Here is a 16,210-nt window from a genome sequence, read left to right as displayed (position 1 = left end):
ATGTCTTAGATGATGGAAACAAGGAGGAAGAAGAAGGAGATGGAGATATTATAATTTTATGTTTCACGGAGGTGGAATGACTCGTTCCAGGGGATGAGGCAGAATGAAAATTCACCCAAAACTCGTCCCGTAGAACAACACGTTCCACCCGTTTTAGCAACACCAAACGTAGAACGGAACGCCTCGTCCCACTTCGTTCCGTCCCGTACCATGTACCAAACGGTACCTTTGCTACTCTCTTTTGTTGGTGGTCATTTTATTTCATAGGATTGTATTGGGTTAATATATTTGCATCCAACTAATTTTTTTTTTTCATAGGATTGTTTTTTCACTTAAAGGACTTGGAGATTTAATTTTGACAATTAGAGAGTCACGTAGATCGCTTAACATTTCAATTAAGGATGACGCGTTTAAATCACAAACAGGAATTCAACGGTTTTATCAAGTAATAGACACGTGGAATGGCAAAATCAACCTATTCAATTTTCTCTGTGTTGCATAGTGTGTGTACGGATCTGTTGTAGTTCTTTATGCACCTATACGGTTAACCAAAACTACTTTCCCCATAACAATTATTTTTCCAAATTGTAACCAGCCAAATCGATCGGTTTTGTTCAGTATGATAGATTAGTCGTTCTGGTTTTTATTCGATAATTTTTTTTAATATTTTCCATTTTCATATCCAAACTAATAAGCCGAGTCACCACTATTTGGTAGATGTGAATTAGTTTTGGATACACAGCCTCATTTGCATTCAAGTTCGAATCCCAATATTCTATAGATTAGACTAATTCAGAGAACCGTATCGTTAACCAAAAAACCCATCCATATTTGGTAATTGGCTTTCTAAAGTTTTCAATACAGTTTTTTCATATATGTTTTCAGCCCCAGAAAAAAATTGTCTACCTTACATGTTTACAAGAAGAAAACAATGAGCTCGTGCTCCGAAATTTACCAGCTGCGCTGGATCCACCTACTCAAGGCGCCAATACAAAAACTCTTCAATATTCACCCGGATTACAACATCAATTAAGTTTTTTGGCAGACTTTCATTCCAACCTTGCAGCTTAATTTAGATCACAAATTGTCCGCTTAATCACGCAGCTTAATGTTGAGCAGCTTGTGGACCAGTTGGGCAGAAACAAATGAACAAAAGGGACGAGGATAATCTTCTGCTGCATAATTGCTATTCCCGCCTTTAATGATGTTAGAAGCAAAGTTACGAATCGGAAGAATCATGACTTGATTTCAGATTCCCTGTGATCTTGGCAACTGTGGAAGTTCCTAATGTCCTCCAATTAGTGAGCTTTAATGCTAAATTCTCTTCAATGCTCGGCTGATTGGTTCTTGGAAATACTGAAGAGATATGAGAATGGCTTCCTGCTCATGAAGAAGCAAATTAAGCAAATAATAACACAGTTTTTTTCACTAAGAAGTTTTCATCCATGCATAGAAGAGCAAAGAGTACGCCATAAGTACCTCAGTTCGAATTGTTCGACTCCCCTGATGCGGGCATGTGTTCAAATACAAATCAAATACCTCTCTCACACTTTTTTCCTTCAAAAAGATCCAACAAAAACAGAATTCAATTACTGTTTCGTTTCTATATTTTTACTTTCAGTTAAACAAGCTACTAGATGTTTCGCCTCAAGCAAGCGTTTTCAAGATCATAAAGATGTTCAGAAGTTCGTAAGGGGATGTTTTCTGGGTAAAAAGTCTAAACGTAACACATTTTTTTAGATTGCTAAGATATACGGAGTAGTTTGTTTTTACAACTCAATACCTACTATAAGTTGTGAAAACCAAAGCCCTGATCAATTCACAATATCACGCCAAAGCCCTAGGAACAATACCTTTAGGTTAGCATCCTCTTCAACGCTCTCTTCCAACCCAGCAAGTCCACCAAAAGCAATCAATAGATGCCTGCCAAAATATTCATTCAGTCAATTAACAAGTATCTAATTTCACATTTTCATAATATAGTTGGAAGTAGTAATACTAGAAAGATATTAAGTGTCTAAAACTAAAAATCATAGGAAATCTGATATAATTCTCAAAAAACTGAAGATACAAAAAGGGTGGTGCTATCCACACACACCCTTTTTTACCTTTCACACGCCCTTCCCAGTTTCCGGCCATCGGATCGAATGAATTGAAGAACATCAATGGACAAAAATTAACAAGCGTGTGTGAGGTAAAAAGGGGTGTGTGAATAGCATTACCCTAAAGAAAGTCAAAATACCCATGATGTTTTAAACACAACTGAATACAGTCAACTACAACAACAACAACAACAACAAAGCCTTTTCCCACTAAGTGGGGTCGGCTATATGAATCCTAGAACGCCATTGCGCTCGGTTTTGTGTCATGTCCAACTGAATACAGTCAACTATTCAAATAAAAAAAATATGACTGGAAGCTTGTCAGTACTTGTCTTATGTACAACAACAACAACAACAACAAAGCCTTTTCCCACTAAGTGGGGTCGGCTATATGAATCCTAGAACGCCATTGCGCTCGGTTTTGTGTCATGCCCTCCGTTAGATCCAAGTACTCTAAGTCTTTTCTTAGAGTCTCTTCCAAAGTTGTCCTAGGTCTTCCTCTACCCCTTCGGCCCTGAACCTCTGTCCCGTAGTCACATCTTCGAACCGGAGCGTCAGTCGGCCTTCTTTGCACATGTCCAAATCACCAGAGCCGATTTTCTCTCATCTTTCCTACAATTTCGGCTACTCCTACTTTACCTCGGATATCCTCATTCCCAATCTTATCCTTTCTCGTGTGCCCACACATCCCACGAAGCATCCTCATCTCCGCTACACCCATTTTGTGTACGTGTTGATGTTTCACCACCCAACATTCTCTGCCATACAACATCGCTGGCCTTATTGCCGTCCTATAAAATTTTCCCTTGAGCTTCAGTGGCCTACGACGGTCACACAACACGCCGGATGCACTCTTTCCATCCAGCTCGTATTCTATGGTTGAGATCTCCATCTAATTCTCCGTTCTCTTGCAAGATAGATCCTAGGTAACGAAAACGGTCGCTTTTTGTGATCTTCGCTAGATTGCTCCGGTCATTAGTGTGGATAAGTATATAAATGGATAGAGATAGGAAAGCAAACACAAGATGTACGTGGTTCACCCAGATTGGCTACGTCCACGGAATAGAAGAGTTCTCATTAATTGTGAAGGGTTTACACAAGTACATAGGTTCAAGCTCTCCTTTAGTGAGTTCGAGTGAATGATTTAGTACAAATGACATTAGGAAATATTGTGGGAGAATGATCTCGTAATCACGAAACTTCTAAGTATCGGAGTGTGGTGTCGTCTTGACTTGCCTTATCTGTCTCATAGGTAGATGTGGCATCTTCTCTGGAAGTACTCTTCCTCCATCCAGGGGTGGTATCTTTAACTGGTGGAGATGCACAAGGTAATGTATCAATTTCACTTGAAGCTTACTTGTAGTTTCAGGCTTGGTCAAGCGCGATACAAACCATGTAGTAGGAGTCCCCCAAGTCGCCGAGCTAGGGGGTTTGCTGAAAGAGGTGACAGACAAGGTAAGCAATCAGAGCTCCGACTGATTGTTCACCTTCTCCCCATCTTCCAGCAGCATGAAGGATAAAGAGAAGAAAGATGAGAAGAGATGATATGAGATACTTTTGCTTTTGAAGAAGTAACTTTCCACAGGCTTATTCTTGAACTGAGCTGGAGGGTTTTCTGGTTTCCTCCAGAGTATAAGGCCGACTGAAGAATTTGAGGGTCAAAACAAGTCCATCAAATCTAGAGTACGTTCCACCCTGCTGATATGGGATACTTTTGCTTTTGACAGAGTAATGGATGTATCGGCACGTGTGCTGTTACGCTTGTCTCCACATGCTTCCTTGTATCCTTCGCACTTGCCCTATCTGTTCCTCAAGCAGATGCGGAATCTTCCCTGGAAACATAAGATGATGAAGATGAGTACTCGAGAGCAATGCCAGGTAAGTAATCAGGTAAGGGGTTCCAGGCAGTCAGTTCCTGGCTGGAAGCTTGATTCCAAGTGCTGACTGATTGCTCTCTTTCTCCTTGTCTTGCAGGTAAAAACAAGGCCAAAAGAAAAAACAGGGAAAAAGCATGATATGGGATACTCTTGCTTTTAACCCTGATGATATGAGATATTCTTGCTCTAGTATAGCTTGTTTGCAGAGGTATTATCGGGGGGAAAGAAAGCTGAATATTTCGAAAGGCTTTGTTGGGAGTGCCCTCTCAGATATGATGAAGGGTTGAGCATTTTTGCAGGTCTGCCTGTCCGTTGGGGATGGAGGTCGACATATATAGGAGTCTCCCTAACAACAAGTAGTAATGCTATTCCTTTACCCTGCTTGGTCATAGCACGGTAGTGGGAGCTGCCAGTTTCACATGTTTTAACTCTGTCAGAGCACTTTGAAAAAGTGGTCTGTGGTATCTGGCTCTCGAGATTCGGAGAACGATGCCTCTTCGATTTTTGAGAAAGCAATCATGCTGGGGGTCTGACTCTCGAGATTCGGAGAGCAGTGTCTCTTCGATTTTTGAGGAAGTAATCATGTTGGGAGTCTGGCTCTCGAGATTCGGAAGGCGGTGCCTCTTCGATTTTGGAGCAAGCAATCTTGTTGGGAGTGTTGTCTCGAATGTGAGTAAAGGTTGGACATGTTTGCTAGTCTACCTTGCCACGAAGCACAAAGGTTGACACACAGGGACTTTCCAATTATCCAGCAATGGTACTGTTCCTTTACCCTCTCTTCGATTTTGAGAAAGTAGTCATGTTGGGAGTCTGGCTCTCGAGATTCGGAGGAAGGTGCCTCTTCGATTTTGGAGCAAGCAATCTTGTTGGGACTGTTTTCTCGAATGTGAGTAAAGGTTGGGCATGTTTGCTAGTCTACCTTGCCACGAAGCACAGAGGTTGACACACAGGGACTTTCCAATTATCCAGCAGTGGTACTGTTCCTTTACCCTTGTGGGTAATAATATGGTAGCTAGACCTTCAAAATTTATGTGTCTAAACTTTGTTAGTGCTGTTTCTTTGCTATTCTTTTACCTTTCTTGGTCAGAGCGATGTAGTGGGAGCTGCAAGCTTCACGTGCTCAACTTTGGCAGAGAACTTTGGCAAAGTGATCTGTGGTACCCATGAGTTATTGTTGCGTGTGGGAAGTGGGTGATTGAACAGTAAGATTCATGTGCTTTCTACTTCACCAGAAGTCTTCGACAGAATGCCCATAATTTCTGCAAAGCTGAGTGTGCGTGTGACAGGTGCTGACAAGGCTAGAAAAGTAGGTGCCTCTTCGATTTCTGAGATCGGCCCTCGTGGTCTCTGAGCAGCCATGCTTTTGAGAAAGCGAGCGCCTCTTCGATTGATTCGGAGAACGGTGCCTCACCGATTTTTGAGAAAGCAATCATGCTGGGGGTCTGGCTCTCGAGATTCGGGGAGCAGTGTCTCTTCGATTTTTGAGAAAGTAATCATGTTGGGAGAGTGGCTCTCGAGATTCGGAGGGCGGTGCCTCTTCGATTTTGGAGCAAGCAATCTTGTTGGGAGTGTTTTCTCGAATGTGAGTAAAGGTTGGGCATGTTTGCTAGTCTACCTTGCCACGAAGCACAGAGGTTGACACACAGGGACTTTCCAATTATCCAGCAATGGTACTGTTCCTTTACCCTCTCTTCGATTTTTAAGAAAGTAGTCATGTTGGGAGTCTGGCTCTTTAGATTCGGAGGACGGTGCCTCTTCGATTTTGGAGCAAGCAATCTTATTGGGAGTGTTTTCTCGAATGTGAGTAAAGGTTGGGCATGTTTGCTAGTCTACCTTGCCACGAAGCACAGAGGTTGACATACATGGACTTTCCAATTATCCAGCAGTGGTACTGTTCCTTTACCCTTGTGGGTAATAATATGGTAGCTAGACCTTCAAAATTTATGGGTCTAAACTTTGTTAGTGCTGTTTCTTTACTATTCTTTTACCCTTCTTGGTCAGAGCGATGTAGTGGGAGCTGCAAGCTTCACGTGCTCAACTTTGGCAGAGAACTTTGGCAAAGTTATCTGTGGTACCCATGAGCTATTGTTGCGTGTGGGAAGTGGGTGATTGAACAGTAAGATTCATGTGTTTTCTACTTCCCCAGAAGTCTTTGACAGAATGCCCATAATTTCCGCAAAGCTGAGTGTGCGTGTGACAGGTGCTGACAAGGCTGGAAAAGTAGGTGCCTCTTCGATTTCTGAGATCGGCCCTCGTGGTCTCTAGGGAGCCCAGCTTTTGAGAAAGCGAGCGCCTCTTCGATTTCTGAGATCGGCCTTCGTGGTCTTTGAGCAGCCCAACTTTTGAGAAAGCAAACGGCTCTTCGATTTCTGAGATCAACCCTCGTGATCTCTAAGCAGCCCAACTTTTGAGAAAGCAAACGCCTTTTCGATTTCTGAGCAGGCGCCTCTTTGATTTCTGAAGCTCCGTCGAGTGCAGATTTTTATAGAGGCTGGCATTAAGTTCCAAAGCACACTTGAATCTCCACCAGTAGAAGCTTCATTCTTGCACTTCTAAGATCTTGATTTGTCCGACCTCTTCTCTCTTCAACACCTTTGAAAATGTCTGGCCCCTCCGACCGTCGTTTTGACTTGAACCTTGTTGAAGAGGCAGCCCCGCCTTCTCCAGACAACATATGGCGCCCATCCTTCGTCTCCCCAACTGGTCCTCTTACCGTTGGGGATTCCGTGATGAAGAATGATATGACCGCTGCGGTGGTGGCCAGGAACCTTCTCACTCCCAAAGATAACAGACTACTTTCCAAACGGTCTGATGAGTTAGCTGTTAAGGATTCGCTGGCTCTCAGTGTTCAGTGTGCAGGTTCTGTGTCTAATATGGCCCAACGCCTATTTGCTCGAACCCGCCAAGTTGAATCATTGGCGGCTGAAGTGATGAGTCTCAAACAGGAGATTAGAGGGCTCAAGCATGAGAATAAACAGTTGCACCGGCTCGCACATGACTATGCTACAAACATGAAGAGGAAGCTTGACCAGATGAAGGAAACTGATGGTCAGGTTTTACTTGATCATCAAAGATTTGTGGGTTTGTTCCAAAGGCATTTATTGCCTTCGTCTTCTGGGGCTGTACCGCGTAATGAAGCTCCAAATGATCAACCTCTGATGCCTCCTCCTTCTAGGGTTCTGTCCAGTACTGAGGCTCCAAATGATCCCCCTCCGGTGCCTTCTCTTTCTGGGGCTCTACCGACTGCTGAGACTTCTCCTAAGCAACCTTTGTGAAGGCTCCCTCTTGTGTGTTTATTTTGACTCATGTATATGTACATATTTGTAGCTTATCGGGGATATCAATAAATAAGCTTTCCTTCATTTCAACGTATTGTGTTAAATACACCAAAGCCTTCTTCTCTAAGTTCTTTGAATTTTCTTTTGTTCAAGCTTGTATGTTGAAGCTTTCTGAGTGGAGCATGTAGGTTGGGGTAGTGTTCCCTTAATTTCCCGAGTGAGGAAAACTTCTTGGTTGGAGACTTGGAAAATCCAAGTCACTGAGTGGGATCGGCTATATGAATCTTAGAACGCCATTGTGCTCGATCCTGTGTCATGTCCTTCGTTAGATCCAAGTACTCTAAGTCTTTTCTTAGAGTCTCTTCCAAAGTTTTCCTAGGTCTTCCTCTACCCCTTCGGCCCTGAACCTCTGTCCCATAGTCGCATCTTCTAATCGGAGCGTCAGTAGGCCTTCTTTGCACATGTCCAAACCACCGTAACCGATTTTCTCTCATCTTTCCTTCAATTTCGGCTACTCCTACTTTACCCCGGATATCCTCATTCCTAATCTTATCCTTTCTCGTGTGCCCACACATCCAACGAAGCATCCTCATCTCCGCTACACCCATTTTGTGTACGTGTTGATGTTTCACCGCCCAACATTCTGTGCCATACAGCATCGCCGGCCTTATTGCCGTCCTATAAAATTTTCCCTTGAGCTTCAGTGGCATACGGCGGTCACACAACACGCCGGATGCACTCTTCCACTTCATCCATCCAGCTTGTATTCTATGGTTGAGATCTCCATCTAATTCTCCGTTCTTTTGCAAGATAGATCCTAGGTAACGAAAACGGTCGCTCTTTGGTATTTCTTGATCTCCGATCCTCACCCCTAACTCGTTTTGGCCTCCATTTGCACTGAACTTGCACTCCATATATTCTGTCTTTGATCGGCTTAGGCGAAGACCTTTAGATTCCAACACTTCTCTCCAAAGGTTAAGCTTTGCATTTACCCCTTCCTGAGTTTCATCTATCAACACTATATCGTCTGCGAAAAGCATACACCAAGGAATATCATCTTGAATATGTCCTGTTAACTCATCCATTACCAACGCAAAAAGGTAAGGACTTAAGGATGAGCCTTGATGTAATCCTACAGTTATGGGAAAGCTTTCGGTTTGTCCTTCATGAGTTCTTACGGCAGTCTTTGCTCCTTCATACATATCCTTTATAGCTTGGATATATGCTACTCGTACTCCTTTCTTCTCTAAAATCCTCCAAAGAATGTCTCTTGGGACCCTATCATACGCTTTTTCCAAATCTATAAAGACCATGTGTAAATCCTTTTTCCCATCTCTATATCTTTCCATCAATCTTCGTAAGAGATAGATTGCCTCCATGGTTGAGCGCCCTGGCATGAACCCGAATTGGTTGTCCGAAACCCGTGTCTCTTGCCTCAATCTATGCTCAATGACTCTCTCCCAGAGCTTCATTGTATGACTCATTAGCTTAATACCCCTATAGTTCATGCAATTTTGTACGTCGCCCTTATTCTTGTAGATAGGCACCAAAGTGCTCGTTCGCCACTCATTTGGCATCTTCTTCGTTTTCAAAATCCTATTGAAAAGGTCAGTGAGCCATGTTATACCTGTCTCTCCCAAAACTTTCCACACTTCGATTGGTATATCGTCTGGGCCTATTGCTTTTCTATGCTTCATCTTCTTCAAAGCTACAACCACTTCTTCCTTCCGGATTCGACGATAAAAGGAGTAGTTTCTACACTCTTCTGAGTTACTCAACTCCCCTAAAGAAGCACTCCTTTCATGTCCTTCATTGAAAAGATTATGAAAATAACCTCTCCATCTGTCTTTAACCGCGTTCTCTGTAGCAAGAACCTTTCCATCCTCATCCTTGATGCACCTCACTTGGTTTAGGTCCCTTGTCTTCTTTTCCCTTGCTCTAGCTAGTTTATAGATATCCAACTCTCCTTCTTTGGTATCTAGTCGTTTATACATATCGTCGTAAGCCGCTAACTTAGCTTCTCTGACAGCTTTCTTCGCCTCTTGCTTCGCTTTTCTATACCTTTCACCATTTTCATCGGTCCTCTCCTTGTATAAGGCTTTACAACATTCCTTCTTAGCCTTCACCTTTGTTTGTACCTCCTCATTCCACCACCAAGATTCCTTTTGGTGTGGGGCAAAGCCCTTGGACTCTCCTAATACCTCTTTTGCTACTTTTCGGATACAACTAGCCATGGAATCCCACATTTGGCTAGCTTCCCCCTCTCTATCCCACACACATTGGGTGATTACCTTCTCTTTGAAAATGGCTTGTTTTTCTTCTTTTAGATTCCACCATCTAGTTCTTGGGCACTTCCAAGTCTTGTTCTTTTGTCTTACTCTTTTGATATGTACATCCATCACCAACAAGCGATGTTGATTAGCCACGCTCTCTCCTGGTATAACTTTGCAATCCTTACAAGTTATACGATCCCCTTTCCTCATTAGAAGAAAATCTATTTGTGTTTTTGACGACCCACTCTTGTAGGTGATCACATGTTCTTCTCTCTTCTTAAAGAAGGTGTTGGCTAAGAAGAGATCATATGCCATTGCAAAATCCAAGATAGCTTCCCCATCCTCGTTTCTCTCCCCAAAACCATGGCCACCATGAAAACCTCCATAGTTGCCTGTCTCCCTGCCCACGTGTCCATTTAAATCTCCTCCTATAAATAACTTCTCCGTCTGAGCAATTCCTTGCACCAAGTCTCCAAGATCTTCCCAAAATTTCTCCTTCGAACTCGTATCCAACCCTACTTGAGGTGCGTACGCACTAATCACATTGATAAGTTCTTGTCCTATTACAATCTTGATTGCCATGATTCTATCTCCTACCCTCTTGACATCTACAACATCTTGTACCAAGGTCTTGTCCACGATGATGCCAACACCGTTTCTCGTTCTATTTGTGCCCGAATACCAAAGTTTAAACCCTGAGTTTTCTAGATCCTTTGCCTTACTACCAACCCACTTAGTTTCTTGTAGGCACATAATATTTATCCTTCTCCTCACCATAACTTCCACTACTTCCATAGATTTTCCCGTTAAGGTTCCTATATTCCACGTTCCTAAACGCATTTTGCTCTCTTGAACTCTACCCTTCTGTCCTAGCTTCTTCACCCTCCCCCGTCTAATAGGATCAAAGTACTTCTTTTGTGTGTCCCGGGTAAAGTTGATAGGAGCATATGCTCCCAAACAACTTTGAGTGGAGTCGTTCGAAAAGAAGTTTCTATGGCCCCCTTGCTCATTTAACACTGCATCCGGGTGCCGATGGAGATACAGCGACCCTTGCTCACTTATCACTGTGCTCGGGCCACACAGCGCGCCACTTACGGGTGACGCCCTAGCTTTAGCGCGATTTTGTTCTGGATTCATTTTCATAAGGATTCGACGTGATCATGGAGTGCCGGCTGTCGACTACCTGACGCCCTCCCCCTCCTCCTTTAATTTTCATTTTCTGTTTAATGCAACTTTACGGATAAAATATTGTAATAGAGATGAAATGGTTGTCCTCAGGCCAATCTCTGAGAAGGGCGCCAGGCAACCTTACTTAACCAGAAAACTAAAGAACCCACATAAGGTAACAATTTAAGCATCTACAGAAAAGAAATGGAAGGAGGAAGGGGGCGGAAGGGCATCGTGTTATATTCTACATATCCCTAAAAAGAATGTGCATCTAGAACGAGGTTAATAGATTGAAAGAAGTTGAAATTCCATCCCGGGTACATCAAGAGCCTACCCGATAACTAAGCAATCTAGTCAATGAATACAAACTACAATAGGCATCTATCAAATTACAACATACAGAAACACAGCTGCCTTCAGTAGCTACCAGTTACCCAGAGAATGCAAAATGCACAGCATCTAATGAACACAATGTTATTAATGGTTAGTACGTTCAAAGAAATGTACCTGAAAGTAGGTACAGTGAGCTCAGAGGAATTAATAATCTGACCATGCTCTGAGGTACCAATTGAATGGTCATAGCCACCCTGTGATTGAATAACAAAGTTGATAAAGAAACACCATATCTGAATGATTAACATGAAATCATGTATTTACGGGAAGGGGTCTGGGATAGAGAGAGAGAGAGAGAGAGGATCATAGGGTCAATGCATGAGTACCTTGTATGGGCATTCATTCATGACTGAAGTAATATTAGAAGCATAGCGCACTTTGTACCCCCAATATGTTCCTGCTTCTTCCCTAGGTTTGGAGGATGAGACAACCTGGCGTGATATATCTAGATCAATGCAATAGAAAGAAGCCAATACCCACGTAAGATTCATAGTCAATAGTAAAGCCTCCATTAATGGTCGAGAAAGAAAACAGAAAAGGCCAAAAAACAAATTCAGGACAGATTCATTACCAGCATCCAAGTTCCAACTGGCTCCCATAGCCACAGTAACTCTTGTTCCAGGATCAAGTACTTGATCAACAATGACATTCTGCATATTTCATCACTAAATCAACTAATGGCCAAGTCTTGAGAGGTGAAGGCGAGGAAGAAACTATCAAGCAATAACCCTTGTTACTGTAAACTAGAATTGGAGGGAGTACCTTACTCAAGCCCACATCAACTAGTCTTCCCACAAGGTTGGGAGGTCTTTCTTTCAGTGTGACACCTATACATTTATCGCACACTCTCAAAGTTATGGCCATATGTCTAAAGACTCTGAACAGAAAGCACAATCAAACAAAACTACATAGTACAATCCCATCATCCCATGTATAGTCGGAAGACTGAACCATTTTTATCATGTTGGTTCTTGTTTAATATCTAGAAAATTGTCGTCATGGGTATACGCAAATATAGTCAGACAAATTTTTGTCTTTCAGAAAAGTCATTATTTCAATATCACAAGAAGTCTTAAAATCCACCCATTGCACCTTACCTTCCCGAAATGGACCCCATTCATGTTTGCGCAGATGGTGCGGAGCATCAAGCGGGGGTAACATGCCCTGTCAAAGCAATGTAAGTCGAGGTATAAGCTGAAAATCAACAACAACAACATCATATGATGTATGATCAAGGAACTCACCACAAATCTTAGGCTGTTGTGTTTTGGAAACAGAGCTTTTCTCAAATACTGAGGTGTCTCAAGGTACCTCAAGATTCGTACAAGAAAAGCAGCACCGCTTTCATTCTCATCCGAATCAGCTTGTGGCAATGAGCCAGACTCACTCTTACTGTCAAATATCACCACCTGTTTATACAATAATCAACTACAGAGTAAACAAATATGCTCATTTACACATCAACTGATATAACTAGGGGCCCGTTGGGGATTGCTTCTATAGAAACCGCTAATGCTCACGAGCGCTTTTGTTAAAAGTGCTTTCATTTATAAACAAGTTGAAATTTTTTTTTTAAATCCAAGTGAATTTCCACCTCGGAAGTGCTCCTGAAGAAGCATTTCACAGGTACTTCTCCAGAAAGCGTCCTCTGAGCCACAAGCACTTCCAAATTTCTCCACCACACGTATACAGAAGCACTTTTGGCAGTCAAGAAGCGCTTTTATCCCTTACCGAAGCAATCCAAACAGAAACCTCTAATTTTGATAATCATAGTTCAAATAAACAAGTATTAAAGATAGAAACCTCGTCGATTCGGAAAATCGTCGCGGCACGAGCAATCTGACTGGCCAACTGAGAAATATTTGGTAATAAACATAATTAATTAATTAGAAAAAATGAAGAGGAAGTGAAACGAGAGCAATTATCTGTTTGGATGGAGAGAAAATATACTCGGGTGGCGAGTTCGAGGGATTGAGTGTTGTCGATGATTGAACCGGGGACGGCTATGCTCACGGAAGGTATCACGGCGGGTCCGTCGAATTTGTGCTTCTTCTTCTTCTTATCTTTCTGATGAGAGTTGCCATTCACAATGTCGACTTTGTTCTCTTCTGGTTGTGCTTCTGCTTCTGATTCGGCTCTCTTCTTCTTCTTCCCCATTTCTGTTCGACGTGGTACTTACCAAGCCTTTACGAGGGTTTTTGAGAGTTTAGGGTTTTTGGTCCAGAAAAAATAATTTTGTAAAAAGAGTTTGGGTAAATAGCAAATCCATAAACCTCGTTTGGACTACTGCAAGCCTTTTTAGAGAATGTTTGGTTGGAAGTGCTTTTAAAATTGCTAAAAGGTTCTGGTAAAAATATTTTTTGAATCAATTCTTATTAAAAATGCAAGTGAATTATAAAAAAAAACACTTAAATAACTTCCTATAAGAAGCACATAATTGGTGTTTGTTTCAGGAATTGCTTTTGAAAGCCAAAATATTTTTCTCAGAAACGCTTTCAGTCATTGAAGTGCACTTCCAAACGAATTTAAGTGCTTTTGGAGTAGGTGGTGTGATTAAGAATTTCTTTGGTTCTCGGCAAATGCAAGGGTTGGTTTAGCATTGCAGAAAATATTTTTAAAGCAATTTTTTTTTATAAAAGTTGAGGCTCAAATTGTGTTTGGTAAATTGAGAAAAGTGTTTTTTTTTTTTTGTCAAAATTATGGGTCTAAAACAGAAAAAATAATAATAATAAAAACAACTCTACCCCTACTTTTGAAAACAATGTTTTTTTTACAGCACAAGAACCCTAAGCAGCTCTACCTTTACTTTTGAAAACAGCTCTAACCTTAAGCCGTGGTGAGGTTCTCCTTGTAAAATTTGGGGCATCTTCTAGGGTCTGCAACTAGTTTGGAACAAAGGGATTCTTTTGACTTTTGGTGGAATCTGATTAAGCTCTCGTTGTCTACCTGATCTTGCGAGGTGTGAGTGACAACCATCTTCTTGGTGAATTGGTGTAGGCTTGTCATGAGTTGATATGCATGAATTAAACTGTAATTTTGTGGTTGATGAATGGACTAACTTGAGTTTATCATGTTCTCTTAGTCCGATTTATTTTTTAACAAGCTCTTATCTCTTGTCGACACCTTCTAGTGACAAATGCTGTTGAACATCTAGGCCTCGTGATGTTTTATTATAATTTATCTTTGTTAGCCATTTAGCCCCGTTGTTAACCCAAAAACAAAGCTAAAGTCTAAGTGTTAGTTTGGGATTGCTATGCTTACAAAACAAAACAAAAAAACTGTTGCGGTGCTTTAAACTGCGAAATGAAGTATGTAAGTGTTTGATAAATGATAGTTATGAAAGTGCTTTTAGTAAAAAAAAAAAAACAGTGTTTTAGTGTGTTTTAAACCTTTTTTTTTTTTTTTTTGGAAAGAAGTGTGTGTTAAACTTTTATATAAACTTATGTGCCTTCATAAAATGACAAAAAAAAGGCATGGTAAAAACAAGAATAGTGAACAAAATATATGTGATGTCACGACCCCTAGTGTAACAACAAACACACATTTAACTTTGAAATTGCACATTAGTGGAATGAGCGTTTATACTTTTATTCATGGATATGTTTTTTCTTGTAAACTTAAAGAAGAAATGTTGAATCCCACATCGAAAACCGTAAGCGTTAAAAGTGTCACATAACCGTATATAATTAGACTTTTGCTCGTGTACTCGTTGATATTAGATTTAAGTTAAGTACTCTAATTATAATAGATATTTATATAAACTAATTAACTAATTAATTTTTTTTAAACATTAATATTTTACCAAATATCAATGGATGCAAAATATCTCTATCATTTAAAATTAAATCTAAAATATTAGCATGTAAATAATATTGGCAATATACCCTTTCTATATAAAGGCCATATTACACCTTAGGTACATTTTCCATCTATATTCAATTTTCCGTTTATAAATTATAACCATTTTATTTTATTTTATATAAATTAAAATCATTTTTGCATTTCTGTCCACACCTCACCACCAAGCATTCATCTTAAAATTACTTGTTCTTGCCTAATCCAGTTTGGAAGAAGAAACGTTGTGTTTCTTAATACATTCAAGAATGTCTAAGGCAGCTGCATCTTTCTCCACAAATCCTCCCAATTCGGTAATAAACAAATTAGAACTATTTAAGAATACAATATTATTTCTCACATAATACTTAGGTACTCGCTGATGAGTATTACTCACTTTTAAATCCAATCAAAAGAAGTCACGTATTTCTTGTTTTTCAAAGCTTTAGAAAAATAAAAAATGTGTCCATTATTTTTTTAAATAATAAAATATGTGGTACAATATCACTGGCCAAATCAAAAGTTGAGTAGTCACCAAGTGAGTACTGAAGTATTATCCTTACTTCTCATAGTTAATAGATGTTGATTTTTTTTTGTTTTTTTTGTTTTGATTTCTTAATGAAAGCTAAGAGTGCATGCATATTGCATATATAAATTTGGCATTTGAGGCACATGATAAATGTTACAGAGGGCTCTCTCAGAAGTTTGACTATTCATGGATTCTTTGTCACTTTATATTTTTTACACAATATTTCATAAAGTTGGCATGAGAATTAACGTTAATTATGAAGTAACAGAAAATCTATAAAGAGTCACACTTTAAGAGTCTTCTTAGCATTTCTTTATATGCAAATGTTTTTCTCGCAATATTTACGTAAATATCATTGTTATACATTAAGTTTTACGTAAACATTGCGAGACGTAAAATTTAATTTAATGTTTATTACTATATATATTTGATTTAAAAACACACACAAGCTCCCACAGACTTTTATTTTTTGGTTAATTTGACTCTAATCGTGTCAGTGTTATAACGTTTTATTAACTTGACCTACATACCCGACCACGTAGCAACTCTATCAACAATCAATTGTCTTGTGATTTAGGATGAAAATACTTTTAGTTGAACCCAAATTGGTCGAAAGCAGGCAATGGTGGGTGTGGAATAAGGAGGTTTGGTAAACTGACACCTCTGCCACTTATCCCCCACCGGCCCTTCCCACTCACATTCCTTTCCGTGTAACAAAATTAGATACTATGCACAGCAGCACATGCATTCTTTATTT

General features: G+C 40.4%; 1 protein-coding gene across 1 annotated transcript; it reads right to left on the bottom strand.

The window, feature by feature from the left end:
• Positions 1–808: 808 nt before the first annotated feature.
• Positions 809–13,345, bottom strand: LOC126597775 (uncharacterized). The gene is made up of 11 exons (XM_050264604.1): positions 13,041–13,345; positions 12,894–12,941; positions 12,335–12,499; positions 12,188–12,254; positions 11,853–11,917; positions 11,662–11,740; positions 11,417–11,535; positions 11,205–11,284; positions 1,854–1,923; positions 1,480–1,557; positions 809–1,380 (listed from the first exon to the last, which is right to left on the bottom strand). Exons 1-11 carry the CDS (start codon positions 13,245–13,247, stop codon positions 1,315–1,317), a joined length of 1,044 nt encoding a protein of 347 aa, XP_050120561.1. The 5' UTR covers positions 13,248–13,345; the 3' UTR covers positions 809–1,314.
• Between the last annotated feature and the right edge of the window lie 2,865 nt (positions 13,346–16,210).

The sequence above is a fragment of the Malus sylvestris genome, chromosome 13, assembly GCF_916048215.2.
Source record: "Malus sylvestris chromosome 13, drMalSylv7.2, whole genome shotgun sequence".
Taxonomy (NCBI): Eukaryota; Viridiplantae; Streptophyta; class Magnoliopsida; order Rosales; family Rosaceae; genus Malus; species Malus sylvestris.
Note: the sequence above shows the minus strand (reverse complement) of the source record. Positions and strands in the feature narration are given on the sequence as shown.

Bases quoted from the DNA above. Each gene is read 5' to 3' on its own strand.
- LOC126597775 (XM_050264604.1), bottom strand. From the start codon at position 13,247: ATGGGGAAGAAGAAGAAGAGAGCCGAATCAGAAGCAGAAGCACAACCA. The intron at 11,918-12,187 runs GTAAGGTGCAAT...ATAAATGTATAG, and splicing joins ATGGGGTCCATTTCGGGAAG to GTGTCACACTGAAAGAAAGA. The intron at 11,536-11,661 runs GTAATGAATCTG...GCATTGATCTAG, and splicing joins CAGTTGGAACTTGGATGCTG to ATATATCACGCCAGGTTGTC.